The sequence below is a fragment of the Phacochoerus africanus genome, chromosome 1, assembly GCF_016906955.1.
Source record: "Phacochoerus africanus isolate WHEZ1 chromosome 1, ROS_Pafr_v1, whole genome shotgun sequence".
Lineage (NCBI taxonomy): Eukaryota > Metazoa > Chordata > Mammalia > Artiodactyla > Suidae > Phacochoerus > Phacochoerus africanus.
In genome coordinates, this window is record NC_062544.1 from 220278895 (window position 1) to 220299002 (window position 20108).

Here is a 20108-nt window from a genome sequence, read left to right on the forward strand (position 1 = left end):
GAAAGTGGCAATTGGTCATAATCAGGTCTTCATCAGCCAGACTTGTGATGGCCAGGAGTGGGAGACTATGAGATTGGACCAGGTGATCAGGTTTTCCTGGAGTAAGAAGACAGTCAGCAGAACAGAAAGGAATGGGAAGTGGTATTTATCACTCCCTCTGTAGTTTTAGCACTTTCCCCCACTTTGCTGCCATAGTAACAATTTTGCTATGCTGCTACCAAGTTTTTATTTAACAATATGGGATGAGATCAGCTATGTGTCAGGGCCTAGCAACTAGGGTTACCAGATAAAATACAAGATGCCCAGTTACATTTGAATTTCAGATAAGTCATGAATAATTTTTGGTGTATGTCCTATGCAATATTTGGTTTATCTGAAATTCAAATTTAACTGATAAGCCTGTATTTTTATTTGCTAAATCTGTCACACCTATGAGCATACGGTGGTCAAGGAGACAGACATGGTCTTTGCCCTTACAGAGATTACTTTCTAGGCAGGGAGGCAAATAAAATACACAAATAAAATAATTACAAATTGTAAAACATGTGAAGAAGAAAACAAACAGGAACTGAGATAGGAATGACAGGTGGGATGGGGAGACCTTTCTTCAGAGAGGAAGGTTTTCAATGAAGAAGTGACATTTAGCCAGACCTCAAAGATAGGAAGGAACAAGTCATTGGAAGAGTAGGGTTGGGCTGGGGTGGGATGGAGAAAAGTAGCATGCAAGAAAAATCTTATGAGTCCAAGGAACTGAAGGAAGTGAGGATGTAGGGACCCCAAGAGAAGCCATTGCAATAGTCCAGGCAAAAGACACCATTATCCTAGATTAATGAGGTGACAGCAGGGACAGAGTAGATTAATCCCTGGAAGCTTTGGAATAGATCTGTAAGAACCTGTTAGCAGACTGGATGTAAGGGGTACAGGAAAGAGGAGTTGATGGCAGTGCTGGGATGACTGCTGGGTTTCTGGTAGTGGCATTTCATGGTCTCAAAGAGTAAGGTATCCTTGAAGGTGGTAGTAGTTCGTATGCCTTCCCAATATTAGCTAATATATTAAGAAATCTTTATTAAAAATTAAACATTGTTGGAGTTCCCATCGTGGCTCAGTGGAAACAAATCTGACTAGGATCCATAAGGATGCAGGTTTGACCCCTGGCCTCACTCAGTGGGTTAAGGATCCAGAATTGCTGTAAGCTGTGGTGTAGGTCCAGCAAATGCAGCTTGGATCTGGTGTCACTGTGGCTGTGGCATAGGCCAGCAGCTACAGCTCTGATTTGACCCCTAGCCTGGGAATTTCCATATGCCATAGGTATAGCCCTAAAAAAAGAAAAAGAAAAAATTGACCACTATAGCAGAAGTTGCCAGTGGCTCACATGTATACCATCAACAATCACCATCCTGTGTTAACTAGCTGCTTCCAGTCACCAGCACTGTACCAGCAACATTCCTGGAGGCTCAAACCAGAACAAAAGTGCTGAGGATTGATGGCCCTGGATGCAGTTTTCAACCACTGACAAATGGGAACTGGTGGATAGTACACCAGCTCTCTTGCTCCATACCCCTGAGGTTCGTGTTCAGCCCTGGTTCCCTGCAACTTCCAGACAGATTAAGCTCCACTGCCCATGGTGGCAATTTCTGATGATGCATCCACGAGTAGCTTCCTTTCCTCTCACCTCCCCACTCTCCCATGGGGCTTTCTGGGCTTTTCTCTCAAATAACCCCCCAAACTAAGACAACTGTTAAATATTCCCAAACTTCAGCACTTCTAATAATGAGCTCATTCTAACCCTCCTCTTATACACAAATCTAGATTCTCACCCATTTGGCTTCACTGTATCATCCTTTGGTTACAAAGCCTTACTAGAACTAGGGAAACATTCTGGGTTTACATCCATTTAGCATCCATCTGTGTACTTTATCTCCCCATGGCTGGCAGCAACTCGTCAGCAGGAGACAATATTTCACGCAGGGCAGGCTGTTCACGCTAATTAAAAAAAGATTTAGTTTCCTTCTCTTGTGCTTCAGACCAGCTAGAAAGATCTGTATCATTTCCTTAATTCCCCATTCTCAAAGATACCTTCCTCTACCATGCTCCCCAAATATACCATCCCTTTGCTTAGAAATTTTAAAAAATCTTTTAAAAAGGCATCCTGATTAGGTTTCCTCCCATGACAGTAGGTTTTTCTGTCAGATCCCCTTGGCATCTTTATATATCTTCCTATTAGAGAGCATGCTATAGAAGCCACCTTTTTAAATTAAAAAAAAAAATTGTTGAGAGACTTCTCTCACAGCCTAGGCTACTGGCAATGGCTCCAGACCAGTGGTTCTCAATAGGGGTGATTTTTGTACCCCTCCCCCACCACACCTGGCAAAGTCTAGAGACATTTTTGGTTATCACAACTGGGGAGGGTGCTACTGGCATTTAGTAGATAAAGGATAGGGATGCTGGCAAATATTCTACAATGCACAAGACGTAGAATTATCCACTGAAGGTCAGTAGTGCCAAGGTTGAAAAACCCTGCCTGATTCCCTGTGGTTTTCAACTTCAGCTGTAGTTGGGAGAGTGCAGGGAGGAGGAGAGGGAAGGTAAGAAACCCAAGGCCTAAATATAAATTATCTGAAGTTAAAAGTTCATGTACAGTTTCTGTGCTGTAATTTTCCACAGTGATGAAAGAGTTATCATTTCTGGGTTTGAAGGAAGTTCTGTCCTCTGGAAAGATATTTTACTACTAAAATGGAAAAAAAAAAAGAAGCTTGAGAGCTGATATTTAAATTTCTTTGTTACATTTAGTAATTAGCTAGCCTTCAACTTGATGTAGTCAACTTTATATAATTACATGACAAATCTGTATTATGTCCAAAATTTATCCTTTTGTGAGTCAGTGTATGACATAATCAAGAAGACAGATGCTGAAGCCAGACTGCCTGGGTTCAAATCCATGCTCTACAACTTATTAGCTGTGTGACACTGAGCACATTATTAACCTTTCTGAGCCTCTGTTTCCTCAGCTGTAAAATGTGGATAATGATACCTACTTCATAAGGAATCCAGATATTTGAATCCAGATTGTGCTTATGGCTGAATGAGTCTGAGCGAGTGACTTAACCTCTCCGAGCCTCACTTTCTTCATTTGAAAGAATGAAATGATTTATTTCACAAGGATTTGGTGGGTGTTAAATGGGATTGTGCAGTGAAAGCACCCACAATGCTTTTGGCACATAGTGAGCATAGGCAAATTTAGCTGTTATTATTTTTATTTATTTATTTTTATCTTTTTGTCTTTTCTAGGGCCGCGCCAGCAGCATATGGAGGTTCCCAAGTTAGGGGTCCAATCGGAGCTGTAGCTGCCGGCCTACGCCAGAGCCACAGCAACACGGGATCTGAGCTGCATCTGCAACCTACACCACAGCTCACCGCAACGCCGGATCCTTAACCACTGAGCAAGGCCAGGGATCAAACCCGCAACCTCATGGTTCCTAGCCAGATTCGTTAACCACTGAGCCACGACAGGAACTCCAAATTTAGCTATTATTGTTGACATTTTTTTATTATTGCTGTAAGTCAGTGGACACTTAGTTCCTGCCTCAGGGAGGCTACTGTGTCACCTATTGCAGCTTACTCTGGAATAAGTAACCCAAGGTCCTGGTCCCTAAATAAACTAGCCTTTAGCTGAGGAGGAAGTCATGTACCCTTCTAAGCAATAAGTAACAGAAGCCCAAAGTGCAGAAAATTTGGAAGTACATACTGCCTTCACTTTGTCATCTCTCAGGTCTTGAAACAAGAAAACTACATTGAAGTTCAATTTAAGATCTCAACAGTGAATATTAATAGTTCAATTGAAATGAAAGTTAAGATGGAATCTAAAATGGCTTTGATATAAGTAGTATGCATATGACCAACTACAGAGCTTTTCCTGCAGGAATCTTGCTTAATCATGCAGGCCTTTGGACTCTAATTATCCTACTCCACGTTTTTTAAATCTAAAATTATATCAGAAGCTTCGACACAACCCACTATAGCACTATTAACAGTGATACGTCGTAAAAAACCAAGTGTATGCCATCCTATACAGTCCCTGGAAGAGAAACTTAACAAATGGGGCAGTTTTGCTCATTCATGAGCATTTACTGCTCTTATTTTGGATCTTATAAAACTAAAATCTTCAGGACATATATACTTTATGACACCAGTTCCCTTAATAAAAACACATAGTATCAATTAAGAGTGCATTGAAGGAGTTCCCGTTGTGGCTCAGTGATAAACAAACCCGACTAGGATCCATGAGGATGTGGGTTTGATCCCTGGCCTTGCTCAGTGGGTCAAGGATCTGGCTTTGCCGTGAGCTGTGGTATAGGTCACAGATGCGGCTCGGATTTGGCATTGCTGTGGCTGTGGTGTAGGAGGGTAGCTTTAGCTCCGATTGGACCCCTAGCCTGGGAACTCCCATATGCCTCGAGTGCAGCCCTAGAAAGCAAAACAAACAAACAAACAAAAAAAGAGTGCATTCAGTTCTAACTGAAAATCTAACATTAGCTTAACAACCAGGACTTTATCTCATAAAAGAAGTCTGAGGTTGGCAGGTCAGGACAAGGACAATGACAATAAAAGTTACCCTGGAACCAAATTCATTCTGGTTTTCTGCTCTTGTGTGCTTGGACTATTGTCTTATCTTCATCTTACTTTCATGTTCTAGGTCAGAGGAAGGGAGGAACGTAAAAGGCTGAAGGGACAGGAGTTCTCCTTAGGAAATGTCTTTTACTAAGGAAAGGAAGTCCTCCCTAGTAGATATTTCTTATGTCTCAAGTATAGGACTGGGTCACATGCCCATCCTTAGACCAATCCCAGATTCATTCCCTAGGGCTGGGGTCATGCCCAACTTCCCTGAGATAAAGGGACTTCTACGAGCCTCCTGAACAAATCAGGGTTCTATCACAAGAAAAGAAAGGAGAATGAGTATTGATGGGCAACGGCTAGTGCCCACCATGGATACTTTCTTGTGGGAACTAGGCAAGAATAACATGGGAGGTGTTGGGATTGAATTAAATATCATCACTCTCACAGCCCCCAAGAAAAGATATATCTACTGATACTTGCTTTACACAAAAAATGCTCCAAACACCTGCCTAACTTCTCTCTAAATATATCCTTGTGAAAATTTTTACCCACCTTCCTGGGTTGGTCCCCAACAATGGTTCTTCTGCTGCGTGTCTTTGGAGCCAGTAGAACAAGACCAAGTTCAGCTCAGAAGCAATGGAAAGCTTTATCCCTTAATCATAGAACGGAGAGACTTGAACTCTAGCATGCTCTCCCCAGAGACCCTGGGGCACGGCTGCTTCGTATGGATCTCCTCTTCGGAGGAAGGGGCGAGGCGGAGTTCTTGAGGGTCATGCGCAGTCGTGCTGCTCAGTTAAGGCGGCATCGTCTCTTCACGACTGCACCTCCACATTTGCGCTGAGACCCCGCTTGGCAGTTCGCCCGGGAACTCTAGTCTGGGGTGTTAGGGGCAAGGGCTCTGCTCACAGTCCCCTATGGGCAAGTGAAACTAGACTAAGCACAAAAAGAAGACGTCAGACCTTATCACCTAGATTCCACCTTGTTTTTCCCAGGACTCTAGTGGGCTCTGCCAGTGACAAAAGGGCTTTTCAAGTCTTCTGTTTATATAAGGTAAGGAGGTTGGCTGGCAATTGTTTCAGTGGTCTCAACTGTCCCATTTCTTCTTTTGTTTGTTTTCCCCACCCACGGTATAAGTTGCCAGGCTAGGGGTTGAATGGAGCTGCCCTTGCCGGCCTACGCCACAGCAATAGCCACAGCAACGCCGGATCCGAGCCGCGTCTCCAACCTACACCACAGCTCACGCACGGCAACGCCGGATCCTTAACCCACTGAGAGAGGCCAGGGATTGAACCTGCCTCCTAACGGATGCTGGTCAGATTCATTTCCGCTGAGCCACGACAGAAACTACTCGGGGTTTGTTTGTTTGTTTGTTTGTTTTTGTTTTTTTTGTCTTTGTGCTATTTCTTGGGCCGCTCCTGCGGCATATGGAGGTTCCCAGGGTAGGGGTTGAATCGGAGCTGTAGCCACCTGCCTACGCCAGAGCCATAGCAACGCAGGATCCGAGCCGCGTCTGCAACCTACACCACAGCTCACGGCAACGCCGGATCCTTAACCCACTGAGCAAGGCCAGGGATCAAACCCGCAACCTCATGATTCCTAGTCGGATTCGTTAACCACTTCGCCACGATGGGAACTCCTAGTTTTGTTTTTAAATAGACTTTTTATTTTTTAGAGAAGTTATAGGTTCACAGCAAAATTGAGGGAAAAGTACAGAGATTTCCCAGATACCCTCTGCCTTCAGTCATGCATAGCTTCCCCCATTATCAACATCCCCCACCAGAGTGGTAGGCATGTTACAACTGATGAACCTACATTGACACATCACTATCATCAAAAGCCCATAATTTACATTAGGGTTACTCTTGGCACTATATATTGTGTAGGTCTGGACAAATGTATAATGACATGAATCCACCATTATAGTATCCTACAGAATAGTTTCACTGCCCTAAACATCCTCTGTGCTCTGCCCATTCATCCCTCCCTTGGTTGCTTCCAGGCTATAGCCATTGTGAATTAAGTTGCTATAAATACAAATAAGCTGCAGGTTTATGCCCAGGCATAAGTTTTCAGCTCCTTCTGGTAACTATCAAGGAGCATGACTGATGGATGATATGGTAAAAATATATTTAGATTTGTAGGAAACTGACAAACTGCCATGGTGACTGTTCCATCTTGCATTCCCACAAGAAATAAATGAGAGTTCTTTGGTAGGGTTTCTTGAAGAATTGGATAAGTTGCTTCTACCTAGACCTTTCCTGGAGTTAGGTTTTAAGATTAGCAGATCTTTAAAGATCCCTTCAAGCTCTAACATTCTACATACCTGTGAATGTGCTAGAAAGCCTAAAAATGCACATGGGGGTCCCTGTCCTTGAAGGTACCATCTCTTAATCCCTCCAGGCTGGATTAGGTGTCCTTCTTCAGTATTGGGCTCCTGAGAGCATCATTTATCCCTTTCAAAGAATGGTTAAAGATATGCCCTCGAGAGACAGATTTAAGTACTGTCTCAGCAACTTATTAGTTAGAGGCCGCAAGCAAATTATTTAATGTCTTGAAATCTTATCCGCATCATGATGATTTTTAAGGTATGTTGGGAGGTATGTAAAGCTCTTACTTTAGTTAAGTGCCTGGAACACAAGTAAAAGCTTAATAAGTGTTGGCAGCTGCAATTGTTTTTCTCCATTGTGAGTTCCTTCAAGAAGAAGTTGTATCTTCATATTAGTGTCCTCAGTGCCTAGTACATGACCATGGCTCAATAAGTATTTGATCAATGCAGAGGAGACCTGATGGCTAGAATTCAACAGGACACAGGCTCCTCTGTCCCAGTGGCTCCAGGAAACCAACCAACCATCTCCAGTACTTGCAGACCAACAGTAGCTCATTCTCTTTGGACTGCATTGATTTCTACTCCTACTAAACTCCCTGATAAAACCAAATTGCTGCTGTGCCACTCCTTCTGCAGAGCATGATTTTGGAGAGGCTGCCTATCCAGCTTTAATACATGGCATTGGGGTTATTGAAACCCTCCGTCTCCATCTACACTCAATGAAGTCACTCCATATAAAATAATAATAATACACTTTGATGATTTCCCCTCTCACATAAAAAATAAAACTATCTTTAGAAAACTTTGTTTTTAATTGATGTGGAACATATAATGTAAATAGAAAAAAAAGTGCCTAACTGCACAAATGTAATTTCAAGAGAAATCCCCTTCCACATTCTCCTCCTACTCACAACAATTTTATAGCAGATTGCAGTCTTTGAGTCCCTTCTGTATTGATTTCTGGAGCAGCTTCAGCCAAGTTGCCTCTTTCCCCCACCCCCAAGATTTTTCCAGAGCCTAATTATTAAATAAGAGATGAATTATTTAAATGCAGTTGGTGATAAGTAAGAATTGACTTTAATCTGATAAGGTGATGCTCTTTATGACTGTGGAGGAAATGAACTTGAACTCTAGTGTAGCACAGCTCCAGAGATCTCAGATATTTCACCAGCCATCCATCTCCAGGGACATTCAGAGGTCGAATGTCAGATTTTCAGCTTGACTTTAATCCTATAAATCTTGGAACTTGTCTATGAGATCGATGTTCACTGCACCTTCTCAGGATAATGAAGGGTCTCTAGGTTGGTGACACTGCTCAGTCTCTTTCCAGGCCATAGTGGGTATCAGCAGAAGGAGAAATCTCCAGCTCAGTTAGAGAAATGGCAGTAAACAAGACAGCCAGAGAGGAAATATTGGAGGTGTTACAATCACAGTTATAGGTACAAATGCTTTCTGTAATAGAAACATGATAAAGTTCTAAGCGTCAGTGGAAGCTTTGAAAATTCAGTCTTTGAATGTATTTATAGCATATTTTTACCAATTTTAAAGTACTGTTCATATTTTAAAATCACATGTTTGATCAAGACAGTTTCTTGTTCACATTTTTAATCTTTTTGAATACCCTATTAACGATCCTGAAGAATGTAGAAATAATCAATACTCAGTGTCTCCTCCAAAGTTATGAGAAGACTATGTGCTGGGAATGAGAAAGAATAAAAAGGAAAACAAATCAGGGACTGAACCCAATGGGATTTGGGTCAAAGCCTGAAAGTACTTTGTTTCTCTAGGCAGGATCCACAATAAAGGGTAAAAAGACATAGTACTTAAACCGCCCTGTTAGAATAGAAATATTGTTCCAGAGAGGGGAAGGGATGTCATATAAGGATAAGGAATTATTAAGAAGACTGGCTCCTCATGCATGTACATAAAGGGGAACTAACAGAGATGATATATTTAGACTTTCATGAAGCTTTCGGCAAATTCATATCTAAATGAGTCATCCTGGTATTGGCAGGGGCTGCTCTGTTCTGCATTGAGAGCTGTCTCAAAAATTGAAAATAATTTCTGGCCTAAAGTCTTACTACAGCCTGATTACTGGTCATCCTCCAGCCTCTCCTACCCCAAGATCTTCCTCCAGGATCCAGAATGATCTTCCAGGAATGCAAATTTAATAAAGTTACTCCTGCTTAACACCCTCAAAGGCTCCCACTGTCAGCAGATTAAAGTCTAAATTCATTACCTGTGATAAAGGCCTTATGATCTGGTTCCTGGTTATGTCGCTCAGTACACACCTATCATTTTTTGGATGCTCAACATTTGAACCACTTATAGGAATTCCTTACCTGCTTTAGAGGTGCCTTGGAGCTGAAAATGCTACATGTTTGCTTTTCCAATCTTTCCCTTGCAGCTAGAACTCAGGCACATAACCTAGGCTTAGCCAATCATATGCCTTGGACTCAGGAACAAGTGATGGGAAGATACAGGGGCTTTGAGGAACTCCTTTGGTGGCTGTACTTGTAACAAACTTGAATTCTTGGGCCAGCAGAGGCAGCATATGAGTGTAGGCTTCTCAGGGCTTGAAGCATCAGTTATGAGCATGGCCACGCTGAGTGCTCAGATGAGGTGGCAGTTGGTATTCTCACTAGACCATGTCTGAGTGCGAATGGGGCACTGTTTGTGATGATAGAAAATCTTTTGAAATTGATTAAACTCTTAAGAACACATTGCTCAATAATTCCCCATTTTAAAAAGTGTTTTAAAAATTCTGCCTATGGGTCTCTGGGTACTGCCTTATTTCAAAGTTTAGGCACAAAAGATACTGTAGATACTTTTCCTGTTACTGAGGTGTACTAGAATAACTCTCAAGGAACAAAGATTGGCATAATCAAGGATTAATATCTTTGTCTTGTTTAAGCCTTAAAATCATTAAGAAAAAAAAAAGATTTTACATGAAAAATATGAGAAGCAAATAAAAATGTAAACATAAATGGACCAAAATGTGTGAAAAAAGTTATATACTTCAATAATAAATGAGATGCAGATTAAACTGTTTGCATTAATTAGGTTTAAAAATAATAATCAACACTCATCAAGACCTGAATGTGTGCCACTGTTCTAAATATTTTATAAGTAATAACTCAAACAGTGAGTTTAATAACAGTGTAAGTTTTACTCATTAATCCAATCTAAAGATAAGGAAACACAGATAACTTAAATACATTCCTTATCACTTCACCAGTAAGTGAAGATCGGGACACAAAGGACAGGAGATCAGGGAGGGGTGGGAATGAGAGTTCCAACCTCTCATCACGTGGTTGGTTCTCCGGCAGACTGTCCCTACCTATCCTTAGATGTAGTCCTAAAGTCACTTCATTAACATAACAGAAGACCCTGTCTCACCACTTAGGAAATCCCAAAGGTTTTAAGATCTCGGTGCCTGGAGTTCCCCTGTGGTGCAATGGAAGCAACAACAAGTATATTCATGAGGATGCTTATTTGATCCCTAGCCTCCCTCAGTGGGTTAAGGATCCGTGCGTTGCCGTGGCTGCGGTGTAGGCTAGCATCTACAGCTATGAGTCAACCCTTAGGACCCTGGGAACTTCCATATGCCGCAGGTGCAACCCTAAAAAGCAAAAAAAAAAAAAAAAAAAAAAAAATCTCAGTGCCAGAAACAAAGACCAAATATATTTATTTATTATAAATCATAGTATCAAAGAATTTCACTTTAATTTGAAGCTATGACTATCTCCTGGCCATTTAGGGCTGGGAAACCGTAGATTAAAATTTTTTAAAAAAGGTTTCCATACTGGCAACACTAAGTTACCTTGATTAAAGGAGCCAGGTTTGCTGCTACAGTGGGGGCAGAAAGGGATCTGCCCAGCACCCATGGGATCCTCTGTCTCATCTTTGTGCTTCCATGTCCAGTGTTAACTATAAACAGGCATTTTACAGCATCCTGATGATGCTGGAGTAACTAAGGTTCTGGCCTTTGGAAATAAAGGTCTTGGTGACTCAGGCAAGCAACCTAAATCTGTTCAAGTGATGGCCAAGGGAAAGGAAATCTAAGAGCATGATTGGGGTAAAGCATGATTATCAGGGCCTCAGAATGAAACCAAAAAAACCTGATTTGAACCCATGAGCTGGGACTTGAACCCACGTTTTTGGTTGTTGATTTTTCTTTTTAGGGCTGCACCTGTGGCACATGTAAGTTCCCAGGCTAGGAGTCAAATCAGAGCTGCAGCTGCTGGCCTATGCCACAGCCACAGCAACGCCAGATTTAAGGTGCATCTGCAACCTACGCCTCAGCTCATGACAACACCAGATTCTTAACCCACTGAGCAAGGTCAGGGATGGAACCTGCATCTCAAGGATACCAGTCCGGTTCTTAACCCACACAACGGGAACTTCCAAACCCACGGTTTTTTAAATTACAATTGCTCACCTGGTGTCTGGACTTATTGAGGCTCAGGTTCTTTGCATCTTAGCACAGAAGGAATTAAGCAAGAGACAAAGTGATAGGCAAGAAATAGATTTAAGATAGGACACTTGTGGAGTTCCCATCGTGGCGCAGCAGAAACAAATCCGACTAGGAACCATGATGTTGCGGTTCTATCCCTGGCCTCGCTCAGTGGGTTAAGGATCTGGTGTTGCCGTGAGCTGTGGTACAGGTCGCAGACACTGCTTGGATCTGTGCTTAGACCCCTAGCCTGGGAACTCCATATGCTGCGGGTGTGGTCCTAAAAGGACAAAAGACAAAAAAAAAAAAGATATGACACTTGTGAGAGATACAAGCCGGCAGGAAAGAAGGCTCTGGAGGGCGGATTAAGTGGGTTACTTTTTTATAATCCAAGTAAAGTGGGGAGTGGGAAAAGACTGGTGTTCCTTGTTGTTCGAGCAGATATCAGGCTTACATCATTATCTCCTCCTTCCTTTGAGTAAGAGTATTTGAGGTCAAACTAGTACTGTCATGGTACTTATTCAAATCAGCAGAAGTGTGGTAACATATGCTAAAAGATGTTATTAAATCCTCTCAGGTTTCTGTTTGAGGACCTCCTACTTTGGAATGTCATCTTTCCCTTAAATTCCTCTTCTTGGTCCTAAAGAGCCTTATCTTGCTGAACTTGAATTCAGGCCTCATTTTATCTTTCACCTAATGACCAGAGGCATATCTCATGCTTTCATTTATGGTTTTATAGTTAAACAAGGCTGCTTTGCTCTGATGGCATTCTTGAGTGATTACTAACTTAGAGTAGTCTCCCTAGGTTTCCCTCTTTGTCTGTGGTTCCCTACTGGGACTTCTGCAACTACCTGTGTTACTATCCTACTCAATCCCTATCAAAACCAGCTGCACCTGTGTGGACTATAGCTTGTTCCACTAGCCCTTCTGTTGTGAGACTATACCTACCACCTGAATGACATCAGATTAGATTTTCGATGTGTGTGCAGATCCAAACAGGGCATGTTGGATGAGGAAACCATATGCTTCCTGTGCCTGCCTCACATCCTCTTGGACCATCTTTACTCCAATTGCTGCTGCAGCTCTCAAATACCTGCAGGGGTCTCCTGACAATACTTCATCCCAGCTGCACGGCACAACACATCATCTGCTTCTGCCCTCAGCTTCCTTATTCCTCCATGAGACTCCTGTAAGAACCCACCTGGCCAGTCTGAGGCATGCCTGTACCTGGGGTACAAGGGAGTTAACAGGGAAAGGAGCCAGTAGGTAAATACTCACTTTCGCCATGTCTGGAGGGAAAATTCTGTGTCCATTCCACAGGGCTCTTAAGAAAGCCCCTGTAGGAATTAAACCCATTACCCTCAGAGACAGTGGGGACAAGAGCACACAGATGATGGGTTTTCCCTCTATCCCTATTTCACTCTTAGTGGTCTCTCACTTGTTCTTTCAGATCACTTCCTAAGAAACTATACATACAACCTTTTCTCTCAGGTTTTACACCTTAGGGTATTCCAGGTTCAAATGAGAAAATAGCTGTGAGTATGCTCTGAAAGTTAAAACCAATATACTCATTAAGCCATGGAATTGTCACCCTACAGTTTCAAGACTGAACTACAAAGTATGGGGTAGCTTTTATTGAGAAATACTCTGTTATTTCATTTTCATCTTTGTGACCTTATGAGGTAGTAGACATTATTATCTCCAATCCATAGATGAGGAAACAGAGGCCTGGTATACTCAAGCTAGGATTCTAGTCCACATTTGACCTCCAAAGCCCATGCTCTATTCCATTTCACTGTTTCTCTGCATGGCCTGAACTCTCCCTGTCTTCTCGACCAACAGTGGCCCCCAATCTAACTATACCCTAGACACCTTAACCTTTTGTGCTCCTATCTTACTTTCAGCCCCTGTGATCTTCAGAGCCTAGATTAATGCCATCTCCCTAGACAAAAACTGCTTCTTCACCAGCATTCCTATATCACTATCTTTGAATCAATACCTTGTTTTTAAAACCACTTTGTTGTAACTGTTCTGCTGCATTTACCACTAGAGCAGGAGTCAGACGAGTTTAGGTCTTGAATAGTACCAGATACATAATAAGCACTCAAATAATTAATAACTGTTGAATAAACAGTTGTCAGAGTGTGTACTCCTTAAGCGCAGGGCGTAAGTTTACCCTGTTGACTATTCTCAGCACATAGCACAATGCCTGGCTCATAGCAGACACTTATTTGTTGAATGGATGAACGAATGAACATGAATCTATTTCTTCATTAAATTGTGAACTCTTACAAAGTAGGGATAATATAATGTCCAGCAAATGTTTGTTGAAGCAAATATTAAGAAAGGGAAACTATTCAATGGTTAATGGATTTATTTAAACAATAGTACATACAGTCATCATTGCCAGACTTAATATGAGATGTTAAATGTTTGATCCAATTTTCCTTCCTGGATAAGTTTTTCTTTCTTATCCTGTATAGGCAGAAAAAAAAGTACAGTAAAAACAATGCATTTTGGCACAACCCATGGTTTAACTCTGAAAAACGGAAATGAAACATCCAAACCTAATTCTAATCCCCCACTGTCAAAAGCCTACAGAGTAAAGAAGTAATAATCTGAAGAAATAAAGGGAAGTAAGAAAACACTGCTATGGAAAAATATTTGTATTTTGGTAAATAGAATTCTATTACTCCACTAAAAAGCATACACTGAAAGAAAAATGCAAGCACCTCCTGGGTAAGTGTGGCCTACCTTTCTATTAAGTAATAATTATCAGATAATCAAAATACATACACTCTAACAGGAGAGCAGATTGGCCAGTTTGAGGCAGAGCTACATGGATGGGCTCCAGTGTAGATGGCAACATAAGGGCTGGGGTTGGTTCTAGTACCTAGTACCAGTCTAGTGTCAAAAATAAGCTTGGCTTTTTCTGTACAATCATAAACCCAGGCCCCTGATAGTAGTGATCCCCACAAGCAGCTTTTCTTTCTCTGTTGTTGGGGTATTAATATGTTTTAACATTAATTCACAAAATTTGACCAATATAACTAGAACTCATGCAAACAGGAAACATACTAAGTAATGTATGTATTCTGCTAATACTTAACCCAATAAACATCTCTTTTTAAAACAAATAAAATGAAACTAAATATAAAAATTTGCAAAAATAACATCTAAAGTTAAATCAGAATAGAAAAGTTTAACTTTTGCATATCTAGTGAGAAAAAAGAAATTAACTTTTAAAGTTACCTCTATATTCTCTTGTTTAGTATACACAGTATAACTTCCTTAGATCATCTAAAACACACCAGGAAAACTCTTTCATGAGCTAAGTTCAATTCTTAAATATATAAATTGACCACCTTATACTTTAAATTTTTAGAGCACCATTAAATTTGAAAGACCCAAAGACCATCGTGGTCTTCAAGGAAGTATATTTCTGTATGACTTGAAATAATAAAGCTATAAAACTTATAACTGAAATTTTCTATTTTAATTCTGCTAGAAAGGAATAAAGATAAAAGAGGGCAACTTAAGGAAGAGGAGAGAGTCAAGATGGGAGGAGCATTGGTGGAATCATCGAGTAAGAGCACAGCCAGCACAGAGGGAACCTATTACACAGACACCAAAACGAGGTCCTAATACTTACTCTGTCAGTTTTGAAAACATAATACCAGAAGAAGAGGGGCCCAATTCCAAAGAGTGCTCCTAAGAGTGAGGTCTTGGGAGTGGGTCTGAAATTGGGATAGATATTTGCTGATCTTGCATAGGTCCAACGAATCAAGGCAGGATCTTCCTAAAATGAGTGAAAACAAGATATAGGAAATTAAGTTCTGAGAAATAATCTCATCAGGACTTTTGTGGAGGGGCAACAAGAGATGCCCTTTGTTCTCTTCTACACTGAATATTCCTAAATAGCTTCAGAGAAGATCTTTTATTTCCAGTATTTGTTGATAATCCTCTGATGATCCTGTTCAGATTTTAAAGATACTTAAATCATCCTTCAGCTTTCTATTTAAGATTTAAGAATCCTAATCATTTTAAGCTGTCAAAGAAGACACTTTTTTTTTTTTAAATCATTTTTTTTTCCCATTCTTTTCTGGACTGTTTTTGGTTTCACTGTCTTTCTTAAAGTATGACCAACAGAACTAGTTATTTCCAATGAAGGCAAATATTTCATGTACTCTATCATGCTGTGTGCTTTGTTTCTAGGACCGTTTCTAATGCCTCCCCCACAATGGTCTTTCCAGGCTACAAATAAACTGCAGGAAGGAGAAGACTGAGGTAGGCTCTCAACTTTTATGTTTAAGCTGATTTGGCTGTTATTTTAAGACTAAAATTATTACATTTCACACTAATAAAATCGTTTTTTGAAAGGGCAAGGTTGTTAAAAATAATCAGATGGTCTTGGTTGAGGAAAAAAAGTGTCCTATACAGCACAGGGAACTCTTATCTAGTCACTTGTGATTGAACATGATGGAGGATAATGTGAGAATAAGAACACATATACATACATACACACACACACACACACACACATGATTGGGTCATTTTGCTGTGCAGCAGAAATTGACAGAACACTATAAGTCAACTATAATAGAAAAAATCTTAAAAAGAAAAAAAGAAAAAGCTGTCAATTTTAATATATTTATACTAGAATAACTACATAAGAATAGCAAATCTAGGAGTTCCCGTCGTGGCTCAGTGGTTAACGAATCTGACTAGGAACCATGAGGTTACGGGTTCAATCCCTGGCCTTGCTGAGTGGGTCAAGGATCCGGCATGGCCGTGAGCTGTGGCGTAGGTTGCAGATGCGGCTTGGATCCCGCACTGCTGTGGCTCTGGCATAGGCCAGCAGCTACAGCTTCGATTCAACCTCCATATGCCACGGGTGCAGCCCTAGAAAAGACAAAAAAAAAAACAAACAAACAAAAAAAACAGCAAATCTATCCCAAATACATAATTATATTTAATTAGCTGTGTCCTCTAATGATTTTATAAAATTATTTGCTCCAATTAACAGATAAAATAAGCAAATGAGGTCAGCTTTAAAACTTTAATCCTGGAATTCCCACCATGGCTCAGCAGACTAGTATCCATGAGGACACAGGTTCGATCTCTGGCCTTGCTCAGTAGGTTAAGGATCGGGCGTTGCCATGAGCTATAGCATAGGTCTCCGACTTGGCTCAGATCTGGCATTGCTATGGCATAGGCTGGTGGCTGCAGCTCCAATTCAACTTCTAGCCTGGGAACCTCCTTAGGCCATGGGTGTAGCCCTAAAAAATAAATAAATAAATAAATAAATAAATAAAACTTTAATAGTCAGCTGTGAGGAGAATATTCAAGGTCTTAACCAACACTAAGAAGTCATGATTAGTAGGACAAAAATAATTAAACTGGATCTTCCACAATAAAATTTTAAACCAAATTATTTGCACAGACAGTAAAGAAGGTGAAGACACAGATACAAGTTCAAGGGGACATTTGAACTCTATACCTGAAAGGATAAATACATCTATCTATTCTTGTATCTAGCCCTTTCTGCTCTAATATATTTCAATGACTCTCTTATGATGGAATTCTCAATCTACCAGTCACCTCTCTACCCTTTAATATTTGCCAGATCCGTCTTCCAGAAACACATTTCATTTCATAAAAACACCAACAGCCCCATGATCTTCATTCATTGAACAAAGTACTGTGGTTGAGAGATGTTTCAAGTTATATGCTGTGGGAGACAGTCTTTGACACCACTCCACGTCCAAAGGACTATTTCAGCATCTGACGTACTGAAATCTTGCAATCATTTCTTCACTCAGCTTCCAGGGCACATACTGGTTTGGCTTTCCTCCTAACTCTGGCCAGTCCCTCTTGGTCTTTGCGCTCTTCCTCCTTATCTCCCCAATCTTTTAATATTGAAGAGACCGTGTAGATCTTTCCTATCTACATTCACTCCCTGTATGATCTCCTCTAGTCACATGGCTTTAAATATCAACCTACAGGCTAATGACTCCCAAAATTATGCCTCCAGCCCTAGACATCTACCCTGAACTCCAGATGTAATATTGCACCCCCTGCTCAATGCTGACATAATGTCTGATCAGCAAATGTGATGTACCCCAAATTTACTTCCCAATATTGCCATTCCACTTCCATCCCTGATCCTTTCACACTCTTCCCTATCTTGGTAAGAGGCAACTGCATTCTTCACTTAGGCCAAAAACCTTGGAGTCATCCTTGACTCCTCTCTTTCTCTTACACATTATCCAATCTGCCAGCTAACCTGGTTGGCTCAACTTTCAAGATATAACCAGAACTGAACACTTCTTACCAACTCCACTGCCACCCTCCCTGTAGTTGCCAACAACTAAGAAATTAGATTACTGCAAAAGGTTCCTAACTAGTCTCCCAGCTCTTGTTTTTGTTCTCTCATGTCTCTTTTCAACTGACCAGCTAGAGAGATGTTGTTAAATGCAAGTCTTGATTATGGGACAACTGACTCAGAAAAGTTGTTATAATGACATGTGAGGCCTGATGTGATCTAGTCCCAGGTACCTTTCCCATCTCATCTCTTCCTACTCTGCCCTCACCTTTCTCTCTGTTAGCCACAATGGTCTCTTCAGTATTTTAGGGATTAACCAGGCACACTCTTGTCTAAGGACCCTTGTACTTGCTGTCCCCTCTGCCTAAAATGCTACTTTCCCAGAGAATTGACTGGCTAGCTCCTTCATCTCACTTTTCTCAGATCTTCAATGTCACCTCTCAAGTGAGGCCTTTCTAAAACTGCAAGCTGCCCTCCATCCCTACCACATATACACACTCCTAAATCCCCTTCCTTGCTTAATTTTTCTTATTACTTACCACTAACTAACATGCTAAATGAAGCAATTTTTTAAACCTATTACTTGCTTCCCACTGGAAAGAAAGCTTTATGAAAACAGGAGTCTGGCTGTTTTTGTTCTCCACTGTTACGCAGCATCTAAAACAGGGCCTGGCATATAATAGACACCAAGCAATTATTTATTCACTGAATCAATCATTCTTAAAGATTAGGCAAGGAATTTCAATATACTGTTCAATATATGATTAAATGTCAGGCACTCATTTACTTAACAGAACAACCAATGAGGCAGGTATAAAACTGAGCTTTTACACTGCTAAGCTGAAAACTGCCCTGCGTCACAGAACTGGAAAAGAGAAAATCTGGAGTTTAAATCTCAGCTATGCCTGACTCAAGGTCTCATTATCTGGCACATCAAACGCAATCACTGAGTATGTATATAATGAACATCTTTCTCAGCACCTTCTCCCAAGTAAACAAGGTTCTGGCTGGAGACAATACAGCCAAGTGGTTGAGAAGATGCTCTGGGTTATAGACTGTGGTTCTAATTCTTTTCTACCACTTGCTAACAGAGTATCACCCTGTGACAACTTGCCCTTCCCATGTCATCTTTCTCATCTGTAAAATGGGGATAGTAATAAAGTTTAAATCTTCAAATACCCGTGATATTTGAATTTCAGAAAGAGTTTCAGTAATTCCTGGCACACCTGTAAATTTCCTTCAATCCTCACAACTTCCTAAAATTCCTACAAAATACCAATGCAACTGTTGGGAAAAAAACTTTTTTCTAAAAAATCATATTTACATATTTAAACAGCTCTTGTACAGAAAATTACCTTCTTGATAATAGCTATCAGTCTACCAGGCATGTTATAAGTGCTGGGAGCATTATACAGACTATCTCATTTAACCTCAAAAGGTTTCTATAAAGAATGTACTATCGTTTCCGTACATGAAAATTATAAAACTAAGGTTCAGAAGGGTTAGGGATTTTGCACAAGGTCATATAATTTGCCAATAGGTAGTGCCTTCGTGTCTGACTCCAAAGCCCAAAGCTTTAGCAAGCTGTAGGGTATCTGGATTATTAGAAGATGTAAACTGAAAAATCACTATATTCCCATCAGAACAGTATTTATATGAACTGTGAACTGTAAAGTGGAAAACAGCTTTAAAACACCCCCCCCCATATTTTCTGAACACTCATCACAAGCCAGGAACTGTGCTGGTGGGTCACGTGCCTCATCTCATTTAATCCTTATAAGAGCCTCGTAAAACAGGAAGTGCTATATTATCCCCATTTTTCAGAAAGGAAAACCAAGGCCAAGCAGCAGGGTTCAAAAGCTTTTCCAAGATCACCCAGGCGAGAAGTGATCAAGCTGGGACTCAAACCCAGCCACTTGTGAACCCAGAACCCGTCCTCCTAACCGCTAAGCTATCCACCCAAGGTTAAAAGGCTAATGCCAAGGTCCTGCTCTCTGGGCCTGGAAGAGGACCTATGTTTTAAAACACTCTTTGGGAACGGTGACCGCCCCGTGGCGTGGTCCCCCTTGGCCCGTCTAGGCTGCCGGGTCTGACGGACCATCCGGACTCTGGCCCTCGATTCCCACCCGGCTGGCCCCTCACTCACGATGACCCCTAGGCGGTTAGGGTCGTTGTACTGAAGCAGGTACTCCCGCTTAAGCCGGGATCTTATGGCCAACCGCTCGGCTTGTGCCTTCCGGGTTTCCGGAGATATGTCGTATTCAGCTGGGTCGAGAGTAGCTGGCAGGGTTGCCAGGCGGGAAGGCTTGTACTTTGGGAACGACATCTTGGCAACCCGGCGCACAACTGCGCCTGCGCGGCCCCGAGGCCCGCCCCCTACGTGCTGA

At 41.3% G+C, this 20108-nt stretch overlaps 1 protein-coding gene across 1 annotated transcript; it reads right to left on the reverse strand.

Moving 5' to 3' along the window:
- Positions 1-13752: 13752 nt before the first annotated feature.
- On the reverse strand, positions 13753-20106 carry NDUFB4 (NADH:ubiquinone oxidoreductase subunit B4). Its single transcript, XM_047791342.1, has 3 exons — positions 19868-20106; positions 15049-15195; positions 13753-13871 (listed from the first exon to the last, which is right to left on the reverse strand). Exons 1-3 carry the CDS (start codon positions 20045-20047, stop codon positions 13809-13811), a joined length of 390 nt encoding a protein of 129 aa, XP_047647298.1. The 5' UTR covers positions 20048-20106; the 3' UTR covers positions 13753-13808.
- Positions 20107-20108: the final 2 nt, after the last annotated feature.